At 42.2% G+C, this 11,848-nt stretch overlaps 1 protein-coding gene across 1 annotated transcript; it reads left to right on the top strand.

The window, feature by feature from the left end:
* Positions 1–1,628: 1,628 nt before the first annotated feature.
* Positions 1,629–9,870, top strand: LOC310758196 (vomeronasal type-2 receptor 26-like; the record flags this gene model as incomplete). Its single annotated transcript, XM_083604124.1, has 4 exons — positions 1,629–1,655; positions 6,416–6,650; positions 8,479–8,694; positions 8,969–9,870. The coding sequence occupies 4 exons, from the start codon at positions 1,629–1,631 to the stop codon at positions 9,868–9,870; spliced, it is 1,380 nt and encodes a 459-aa protein (XP_083460250.1).
* Positions 9,871–11,848: the final 1,978 nt, after the last annotated feature.

The raw sequence follows: 11,848 nt of genomic DNA, 5'->3' as shown, positions 1-11,848 counted from the left end.
CCACATCTGGGGACCCACAGGTTGAGAACCGCTGGCCTAGGGAGACCAAGCATGTGGAAAGTGATCAGGGGGTAGCCAGCAGAGTGCTTGTGTGCTGTTTCTCCATCTGTTTCCGGGCCTCACTATTGGCTGTCAAAAAGTAGCAGGGGGAGAAAGAGAGAAAGAAAGCTAGAGAGAGGGCGAGAAGTGACTTGCCCTCCTTTGAAGTCTTGGAAGGAAACTGACGCAAGGGATTTGAATGCTCAGGCAGCTGGGCTGAAAGTCTGCGCTACAGCCCAGTCCTACCCTCTCATCGGTTTAAAGTCAAGGGTCACCAACAAAGGGTCTAGAGAATCACACGTCGCCCTCCAAGTTCATTGTCCTCTCAGTTGCCCCATAGGAAAGCATGATGCAAACTTTTGCAAACATGTTTTCTCCTGCCGTACACCTGCGCAAGCAGGCGCAAAGAGAGCGTGAAACTTTGAGGAGGTGATTATATCTCCCCTGCAATTATCAAAAACATTGTGATTGATTTGTGTTCTCATAGGGTTTTCCAGAGGTCACTTTTGAGATCAGTAATAGTAATAATCAGAATCCAGAATCATTGATCATTATTTTTGCCAAATACGGAAACAGAGCAACATAAATATATATACTGAACTATTAAGAACAAGGGCTGGGATTTAGACCATCAGAGGTGGTAGGGTAGTCTGAAATTTGTTTCTCTGTTAGCACCAAAGCCAGCCCTGAGCTCCTCCTCTGAGAAGTCAGGTACAGGATGAAGATTTGGTGTATCCTTCCTCGCGAATGCTTCTGTTCTTGCTCTGAATATCATAAAATCAGTTGAAGGAAGTTCTCACTTTTTTGTGCCTAAAATGATCCTTCTGTTAGTCTTGCTTCATTTGCCAGTTGAGGTAGCAATGATGGAAGATCTAGATCTGTCAGACCTACGGACATCTTCAAATAATTATTACAGTCCAGGGGATTACATCATTGCTGGAGTTATACCTGTGAGGACCGCTCTGTATCCAAAACACTCTTTCAGGTCTGACCCTGTCGGTGACTTCCTCCCGTAAGTGCTATTTGCTCATAGCTTTTGATTTTTCCCAGCCAATTCTTATCTTTCCTGTATACAGTCTATATACAGAGTGAGCAGCAGATTCTTAAGCTCCATAGTTTGGCAGAATGGTTTGAAATGTGACCGGGACAGTAGGAGGCTCACCTGCAGATATGAAGGAAATTTGCCCCAGAGTTGTAGGGTCTCTACCCTAGCACTGCTTTACTCCATCAGCCTGAGTGGTTTCTTGTCACATCTTCTGCATACTGTATATCCATTTTAATACACTGTTTAAACTGGTCAACATTCCATTTGTTTTCCATCCAGAGTATTACAGATGAACTATCAGCATGTTTTGGCCATTTTGCTTGCCATTAATGAGATCAATGAAAACCCCAAGCTCCTACCTAATATCACCTTAGGCTACAATATCTTTGAGAACTGTTTCAGTGTCAGGATAACCTATGAAGCCACAATGGACCTCCTCTCAACTCGGCATTGGATGGTCCCTAATTTCAGCTGTGGACAACATGGAAAGAACCTGGCTGTTATTCAAGGAGGGGACTTCGAAACTTTTTTTCAGATGTCAACCATGCTAGACCTCTTCAAGATCCCCCAGGTATGGAGAACGGGGGACGGGGGACATGGGACGGGGGGACGATGACCTGTCAGAGCAAATGTCAGATCCAACTTTTTAAACTTGAAAGCTTTCTCATAAAATGTCAGGGTGGTATAAAAGCAATATAATATTCAAAAGTAGAACAGAACAATAATGAAAATCACTACTCAATTTTAAAAAGTTGTGATAAGCACATGTACTCACACACTTCACATTCTGTGTGATACAGAAAAATAATATAAATTGTTAAAAATAGAGTAAAAGTAGTTACGTTTGAAAATGTTTATACACAGTGCAGCTGATACCAACTTGTTGCACCACACAGATGGAAGGTTTTTTGCATGCACACACACACACACACAAAATTGCCAATGGAGCCAAACGTACAGTGAATGAAAATAAATGCCGATGATCCTAAACCCACTTACCTGGCAGTAAGTCCAAAAAAATTCAGTGGGACTTAGATCTGAGTTTGAGTGGAAGCTATTTTAAGATGGCAATCTCTCTTGTGGGATGGATTGAGTAGGTAGAGGAGGATATATTAATTACAAGTTATCTCTCCTGGCAGCAGTGGGGTTGAAGAGAGTTTTGAAATCCCATCCTTGGCAGCAAAATTAAAAGCAAGAGAACTAGGCTATACAACCTTGTTTTGAGCAAGTCCAGCTAACCAACTATGTATTGGTTTTCCCCTTCTCACCCTGCTTAACCACAACACAGAACCAAAACACAGACTGTAACATAAATGAAAGATAGTGTTTACTTATTTAATTTCTTGCACTCATTTTCAACAAATAGCAGGAGCAAAAATAATGCCGGTAAAAATACTTCCAGGTTACAAAATACAGTGGTACCTCGGGTTAAGAACTTAATTCGTTCTGGAGGTCTGTTCTTAACCTGAAACTGCTCTTAACCTGAGCTACCACTTTAGCTAATGGGGCCTCCCGCCGCCGGAGCACGATTTCTGTTCTCATCCTGAAGCAAAGTTCTTAACCTGAGGTACTATTTCTGGGTTAGCGGAGTCTGTAACCTGAAGTGTCTGTAACTTGAGGTACCACTGTACATAGCTGAATTCTAAAATGGAGTCTAAGCTGAGGAAGAGCATAAACATCCATCCATCTCCATTGAAGACATGGTATGAAAGGAAAAAGAGCAAGTGAGCAACAGGAAGGAGAAAGGTTTCGATCTTTCTTTTCTTTCACCCTGAAACCACACAGAGCTCTCTCTCTACCAGTTGCATTCCTATGGTTTGAGTCTGCCTACCTAGAAATTTACAGCTCTGTGATTGTTAGCCTCTGTTGTTGTTTAGTCGTTTAGTCGTGTCCGACTCTTCGTGACCCCATGGACCAGAGCACGCCAGGCACTTCTGTCTTCCACTGCCTCCTGCAGTTTGGCCAAACTCATTCTGGTAGCTTCGAGAATACTGTCCAACCATCTCATTCTCTGTCGTCCCCTTCTCCTTGTGCCCTCCATCTTTCCCAACATCAGGGTCTTTTCCAGGGAGTCTTCTCTTATCATGAGGTGGCCAAAGTATTGGAGTCTCAGCTTCAGGATCTGTCCTTCCAGTAAGCACTCAGGGCTGATTTCCTTAAGAATGGATAGGTTTGATCTTCTTGCAGTCCATGGGACTCTCAAGAGTCTTCTCCAGCACCATAATTCAAAAGCATCAATTCTTCGGCGATCAGCCTTCTTTATCGTCCAGCTCTCACTTCCATACATCACTACTGGGAAAACCATAGCTTTTACTATATGGACCTTTGTTGGCAAGGTGATGTCTCTAGGCTTACTAATTAACAAGAATATACATTCTTAGATTTTTGGCTGCAAATCTCCCACAATCTCTGGACATTATTTCCAAAGCTAAACATTGTTTCCTTTCCCTTCCAGCTCACTTACGGTTTTGTCAACCATATTCTGAGTGACAAAGCTCACTTCCCCTCTTCCTACTGGATGAGCCCAAAGGAAGCTCCACAGTACAGGGGGATAGCTATGCTGCTGCTGCATTTTAGGTGGACATGGGTTGGTCTGCTTGCTCCAGACAACGAAGGTGGAAATCTCTTTGTGAGAACGATGAAGGCGATGCTCTTTAGGGATGGCATATGCGTAGCCTTCACCTTTGGGATCCCACAAATATTTTCTGACCTTCATGTTTCAAAGAAGACACTTTTAAGATGCCTAGCACTTCTTTCACAGAGGAAGGCCAATGTGATTATTTATTATGGAGATTCTGACACAATGTTTCTGTTGCCACATGTGCTGTACAGAGTTGAACTAGAAATCAATGCCCTGGTAGGGAAAGTTTGGATCTCTACATCTCTGTGGGGCTTCACCTTAAGTACATCATTTGAGTACTGGGACGTCATATTCTTCCATGGTGCATTGTTCTTCAGCATCCAAACAAAGAAGGGTTCAAAATCCCAGGGCATTTTCCTGACTCAAGATGAAGATTCCTTCGATCAGATTTGGTCAGAAATATTTGATTGCTCTCATTCCAAACACAGATGGTCAAGAGAAACCTGGAAAAGGTGCATGGGGAAGGGGAAAATGGAAGCAGTTTGGCTTGGGAAAGGCATGTCTGCAGAGATCTATGTTGTTTATAGTGCTGTCTATGTCATGGCACATGCCTTCCATGCTCTGATGACATCTGCATCTAGTCGTGTGAAGGCTACAGAACAAGGCAGATTGGACCTTCTGAACATAGAGCCATGGCGGGTGAGAGAGGGAGGGAGACAAAGAAAACTAGCCACCTATAGAGGTGGTTCCTCACTGTGCTTGTGCATATTATCTGTTGTATCCTTGCATATTATTTCCAAATCAGTCACTGCTTGGTAGGATGGGGAATGTCACTCTGCTACATCTTGTCATTGGACGTGATCCTTTGGTTCACTCCTGCTAGGCAGTTCGAATCCCCGCGACAGGGTGAGCTCCCGTTGCTCGGTTCCAGCTCCTGCCAACCTAGCAGTTTGAAAGCACGTCAAAGTGCAAGTAGATAAATTGGTACCGCTCTGGTGGGAAGGTAAATGGTGTTTCCGTGCACTGCTCTGGTTCGCCAGAAGCGGTTTAGTCATGCTGGCCACATGACCCGGAAGCTGTATGCCGGCTCCCTTGGCCAATAAAGCAAGATGAGAGCCACAACCCCAGAGTCGGTCACGACTGGACCTAATGGTCAGGGGTCCCTTTACCTTATCCCTTGTGAATATTTAGGAAGGTTAGCTGAGCAGGACTTATAACCAGGGTTTAGCGTTCCACCAGTTATTTTTAATTTCCATTTTATGCAGCAGAGAGAGAGAGAGATTATAGCTCCATGCCCTTCCATGGAGGACTCCATGGAAGTTTTGTTTAAAGCAGTGGTGGCCAAAGTTGGCCCTCCAGCTGTTTTGGGACTACAATTCCCATCATCCCTGACCACTGGTCCTGTTAGCTAGGGGTGATGGGAGTTGTAGTCCCCAAACAGCTGGAGGGCCAACTTTGGCCACCACTGGTTTAAAGTGAAGGTTCTTACTACCACAAAAAAATAAAATAAAATTGAGAACCACTGGATTAGTTTTTGCAACCCTGTTGTGCATGTGGGTTGGGGGAGGAGGCAAAGGATCTCCTGCTTCCCTTTCTTCCCTCCCCAGCACATATTCAATTAGAGTTTAAAACACTTGGGGCTGGCTTTCAAATAAGTTTGGAGATTGGCTCAGGGTTGGATAGGGGCTGATCTGAAGTACCAGATTGGGCGCCATCTTGGATTGGGAGGGGAAGGTGCTGGTGTGCACAGTTCTATTAAATAGTTTACAGTCAATTTAAACATTCTACTGTTATGGTGGAACATGTTGTTTTTAAACTAATATTACTTCAAGAGAAATGGCTATAGTAAAGGTAAAGAGACCCCTGACCACTAGGTCCAGTCGTGGCTGACTCTGGGGTTGCGGCGCTCATCTCGCTTTATTGGCCGAGGGAGCCGGCGTACAGCTTCCAGGTCATGTGGCCAGCATGACTAAGCCGCTTCTGGCGAACCAGAGCAGCACACGGAAACGCCGTTTACCTTCCCGCCGGGGTGGTACCTATTTATCTACTTGCACTTTGAGGTGCTTTAGAACTGCTAGGTTGGCAGGAGGAGGGACTGAGCAACGGGAGCTCACCCCATCATGGGGATTCGAACCGCCGACCTTCTGATCGGCAAGCCCTAGGCTCTGTGGTTAAACCCACAGTGCCACCCGCATCCCTCTAGAAATGGCTATAGGTTTGACCTATTTCCGCTCTCTAGTGGAGGTTCCCTACCCCGGCTGGCTCCTCTCAGCTTCTGCCTTCATTGATTCTTAGCTTTATCTTCAGACACTTCACTGATGCAATGACAACTCAATCAACATACTGCCTGACTGCCCCCTAAATAACACTGTGCCTATAATTTGTATTCTCACTGGAGGGCCCATTACTTTGAATATAATACCCACTCAAGGATCTATCACAATTTAATCCTTTTCAATTATCCCGACCCATATAAAAGGTAGATTCTGTGGTTCATCAAGACACATACGGCAAATCCGTCACAGTCTTGCTGCTTCTTGGCAGACTTCCAGCTGAACCCACCATATGCATGAATCACTGCCCCAGGATTTCATTATGTAGCTGCCCAGACCTCTGTCAGAGATTAGAAACTTGTTCCCACGTTCCAGAATTGTATTGGTTGCGGCCAAAGGTCTACAAATACTGAAGGTTTTGGAGGAAGAAGTGAAATGCGTAATTGTTTATCCATCTTGCAAATATTGTCTTTTTAGCTCCACCCCTTTGTGAGAAGCATCCGCTTCAACAGTACTGACATGGGCGAGGTGTATTTTGATGGAGATAGGGAGCTAGCGTCTGACTATGATGTTGTGAATTTTGTCACATTTCCTAACCAAACTGCTGCACGGGTGAAAGTTGGAAAGCTGCAGACCCAAACCTCCTTGGGTGTAGAACTGACCATTCATGAGAAGGACACCGTATGGCCCGGCTGGTTTAACCAGGTAGGGGGTGGGTTCTTATCTTACAAGTTGGCGAAGTGTAGCTAGCAATGGGTGAACCTGTCAGTTTTGGTTCTCCAAGATTATTCCAATCTTAAATTCAGTTCTCCAAATTCTGGCATAATTACAATATTATTATTTTTTTAATCCTCATGAAAATCTATCAGCATTTGGATACAAATTTATCCCAATATACACATGTCTTCATGCAATTTTGCCAAATGTTCACATTTTTTTTGCAATGCAGTTTCCTCTAAATACCATATTTACTTGAATGTAATGCACACCTTTTTTGAACAAATTACATCGTGAAAATTGGGTTGCACATTAGATTTGATGGCGCATTTATATTCACCAGCAAACTACTTTTTTTGGTTTCAAGGTTTTGAAAATGGAGGTGTGCATTAGATTTGATGGCACATTACATTTGCGTAAATACAGTATATCTCACTAAAATAGAATAAGAATAAGAGTAAAGATTTTGTTATTATACCCTGCCCCAGCCACTTGCTACTAACATATTCAATGTCATACATTCTTAATATTTATTTACACATATATATGTGTGTGTGTGTATGCATGTACGTACACCCACCAACCAACCCACCCACCCACATTCCTTAGCTGGAGAACTGCATTGCAGATTTTGGAGAAGTGCAGATTTCAAAAGAGGACTGTATTTCTATTCTCATATTGTTTTAGAGAGTGTAGACTAGGTAGGCTCACCTTTCAATGCTGAAATCTCTCCGCCATCCATAAATGTAGCAAGTGTATTGGATAATAATAATAATAATAATATTTTTTTATTTATATCCTGCCCTCCCCAGCTGAAGCCGGGCTCAGAGTGGCTAACAACAATAAAAGTAACACAGCAATGCTAACTGTGAGCCTGAAGATCTATTGATGAACAAACTAATGATCATGTATAACAGGCATGGCCAACTTGGCCCTCCAGCTGTTTTGGGACTACAGTTCTCATCATCCCTGACTACTGGTCCTGTTAGCTAGGGATGATGGGAGTTGTAGTACCAAAACAGCTGGAGGGCCAAGTTTGGCCATGCCTGATGTATAAGAAGCTTTCGGTAGCATCTTTTTTTTCAATAAAATAAAAAAGGAAAACAAAGCAATCTTATGCCATCCTATTTTATTTAGTCTTCCAATGAGGGAGGGGTGGGGAAGATGTGGCCTCCAGATGCTGGTGGAGTCCAACTCCCATCAACCCCTGTGAACATGGCCAAGAGCTAAGTTTCCATGAATTTCTGGAGGGCCAGAGGTTTCCCACCCCCACTTTAAGGTGATAAAGGATTCCTTGTTTGAGTGTAGTAGAAAAACTATTAACACAGTTAATATTCTAGGAGAAGTGCTTTGAACATGAGACACGGAGAGATATCATTTCTTCTGCAAGGCATATACCCACCAGAACAGAATGGTTTAGTAATTTTTATTTTTATTTTTATTATTTATTGAATTTATTTACAGCCCTATACCCAGAGGTCTCGGCAGTTCACATAAAATGATTGCAGTATATAAAATAAAAATAAAAGCAATAACCCAATAATACCCCCCCACAAAGAGCCACATTTTAAAAGAGCATAGGATGTCAATCAAAGGCCTGGTTGAAAAGGAATGTTTTTGCCTGGTGCCTAAAGGTGTATAATGAAGGCGCCAGGTGGACATCCCTGGGGAGGGCATTCCACAAATGGGGAGCCACTGCAGAGAAGGCCCTGTTCTTGCGTTGCCACCCTCTGGACCTCTCGGGGAAGAGGTGCACAAAGAAGGGCCTCAGAAGATGATCTCAGGATCCGGGCAGGTTCATATGGAAAGAGGCGGTCCTTGAGATATTGCGGTCCTGAGCCATGACTTCAAACTCTGTTTCTGTATACAAAGCAGTAATTCATCAAACACTCATTCATTCCTTGATGTCCAGACAACGCCCCATTCTACCTGCACAGAAAGCTGCGAACCTGGAGCTCGCAAGGTGGTGCCAGAAGGAAAGAAGATATGCTGCTATTATTGTGCCCTGTGCCTCGAAGGGACCATTTCTACTCAGACAGGTAAATGGTTTTGAAGGAACAGCAAGTCCTGGGAAACGGGGGCTCTGAGAAGCAGCTTCAGGATGAAAGCATCCATGTTCAGCCTGAAAAGACATTTAAGCAAAGGAATACAGTGATCTTTGCAAAATTGAAACACAACATTTCAATTCCAGAGATTCCACCAAAATCTATACAATCCTGAAAACATGAGATTAATGTGTTTTTGGATTCTCCATTTATAAAAAGGAAAAACATTGATATTCGATGTACTGAAATAAGTTTTTCTTTCTTTCAGATGCAGGTTATTGCCTTGAGTGTCCAAAAGATCAATACTCAAACAACGAGAGGGATCAATGTATCCCCAAGACTATAGTCTTTCTCTCCTATGAAGAACCCCTGGGGGTCACCTTGGTTTTCTTTGCCCTATTCTTGTGCCTAATCACAAGCACTATTTTGGGAATCTTCATTAAATACCAAGACACTCCACTTGTTAAAGCCAACAATCGAAACCTGACTTACATCCTCCTTGTTTCTCTCCTGCTTTCCTTTTTGTCCTCCTTTCTATTCATTGGCCAGCCTCAAAAGGTCACCTGCCTTCTCCGCCAAACCATCTTCAGCATCATCTTCTCGGTCGCCGTCTCTTCTGTGCTGGCAAAAACTATAACTGTGGTTTTCGCATTCATGGCCACAAAACCAGGGAACAGAATTAGCAAGTGGGTGGGAAAGAGTCTGGCGAATGGTATTGTCCTCTTTGGTTCTGTCTTTCAGTTTGGCATCTGCATTGCCTGGATCGGAATATCTCCCCCCTTTCCAGAACTGGACATGGATTCCCAAGTCACACAGACAATTCTGCAGTGCAATGAAGGGTCTGTCACTATGTTTTATTCTGCCCTTGGCTACATGGGCCTTCTGGCTGCCATCTCTTTTACAGTTGCTTTCCTCGCCAGGAAGCTCCCTGGGGGGTTCAATGAAGCCAAGTTTATCACCTTCAGCATGCTGGTGTTTTGCAGTGTCTGGGTCTCCTTTGTGCCAACTTACTTGAGCACCAAGGGGAAGTACATGGTGGCTGTGCAGATCTTCTCCATCTTGGCTTCCAGTGCTGGGTTACTGGGCTGCATCTTCCTTCCCAAATGCTACATCCTTGTACTGAGGCCTGATCTCAATACAAAGGAGCACCTAATGGTGAAAAGAAAATAATAAGGTTCTGTCAAATATATAGGTCAGCCACATTTCAGCAGTCTGTATATATTTCACTTACTATATTATCATGGCTCAGTCATATATATAACATATATATAACATGCTGCTATTCTTAAAATGTATGAGATCATTTTTTTGGTCTTAACTGCAAGGGGCTTAACTGATGCTAGTTTATTCCACAGTGTTGTTGTTGTTTTTAATAATATATTTATTAAAGTTTAGGAATTTATATAAAACATAATAAACAGAACAATAAAAACAAAAACAATAAAAATACATACAATCCAAAAAAGAAAGAACACACATACAAAACAGGTATAGTTTCCATCCCTTATATTCATAAAACTTACTTTCCCGACTTCCTCATACCTCCCCTTTCTGTATTCCATTCTCTAATTAAGTCAATTCAGCAAATCCTTTCCCTAATTTCTATATACTTTTTAACCTTTCTTTTCTTAATCACATAATCATTACAACTTTTAACTCCTTAATTTCTGAATCAACATCGTTCTAGCCTTCAATAATTTTGCAATGTTTCTTAAGATAGTCCTTAAATTTCTTCCAATCTTCTTCCGCCGTCTCTTTCCCCTGGTCTTGAATTCTGCCGGTCATTTCTGCCAGTCCCATATAGTCTATCACTTTCATCTGCCATTCTTCCACGGTGGGTAGATCTTGTGTCTTCCAATACTTTGCGATGAGTATTCTTGCTGCTGTTGTAGCATACATAAAAAATGTTCTGTCCTTCTTTGGCACCAATTGGCCGACCATACCCAGGAGAAAGGCCTCTGGTTTCTTCAGAAAGGTATATTTAAATACCTTTTTCATTTCATTATAAATCATTTCCCAGAAAGCCTTAATCCTTGGGCATGTCCACCAAAGGTGAAAGAATGTACCTTCAGACTCTTTACATTTCCAACACTTATTATCAGGCAAGTGGTAAATTTTTGCGAGCTTGACTGGAGTCATGTACCACCTATAAATCATTTTCATAATATTTTCTTTCAAGGCATTACATGCCGTAAATTTCATACCGGTAGTCCACAACCGTTCCCAGTCCTCAAACATAATATTATGACCAATATCTTGTGCCCACTTGATCATAGCTGATTTAACTATTTCATCCTGTGTATTCCATTCCAACAGCAAGTTATACATTTTTGACAAGTTCTTAGTTTTGGATTCTAGTAATTCTGTCTCCAGTTTCGATTTTTCCACCTGGAAGCCAATTTTCCTGTCTGACTTAAAAACCTCCATTATTTGATAGTAATGGAGCCAATCTCTCACTTTATCTTTCAATTTCTCATAACTCTGCAATTTCATTACATCCCCTTCTTGTTCCAAAATTTCCCAATATTTCAGCCATTTAGACTCCATATTAAGTTTTTTCACAGCCTTTGCCTCCATTGGGGACAACCACCTGGGAGTTTTGTTCTCCAGCAAGTCTTTATACCTAATCCAGACATTATACAGTGCTTTCCTGACAATATGGTTTTTAAAAGCTTTATGAGCTTTAACCTTGTCGTACCACAAATATGCATGCCACCCAAAAGTATTATTGAACCCTTCTAAATCCAAGATATCTGTATTCTCAGGAAGTAGCCAGTCTTTCAACCAGCAAAAAGCCGCTGATTCATAATAAAGTTTAAAATCTGGCAGGGCAAATCCCCCCCTTTCTTTTGCCTCAGTTAATATCTTAAATTTTATCCTGGGCTTTTTGCCCTGCCAGCCAAATTTTGAAATATCTTTCTGCCACTTCTTGAAGCAGTCCATCTTGTCAACAATTTGCAATGTTTGAAACAAAAATAACATTCTAGGCAATACATTCATCTTTATAGCTGCAATTCGACCCAACAAGGAAAGCTTCAATTTTGACCAAATTTCTAAATCTTTTTTTATCTCTGTCCAGCATTTTTCATAATTATCTTGAAACAAATTCACATTTTTAGTTGTCATATTGATCCCCAAGTATTTCACT

The sequence above is a fragment of the Podarcis filfolensis genome, assembly GCF_964270895.1.
Source record: "Podarcis filfolensis genome assembly, chromosome: 2".
NCBI classification, from domain to species: Eukaryota; Metazoa; Chordata; class Lepidosauria; order Squamata; family Lacertidae; genus Podarcis; species Podarcis filfolensis.
Note: the sequence above shows the minus strand (reverse complement) of the source record. Positions and strands in the feature narration are given on the sequence as shown.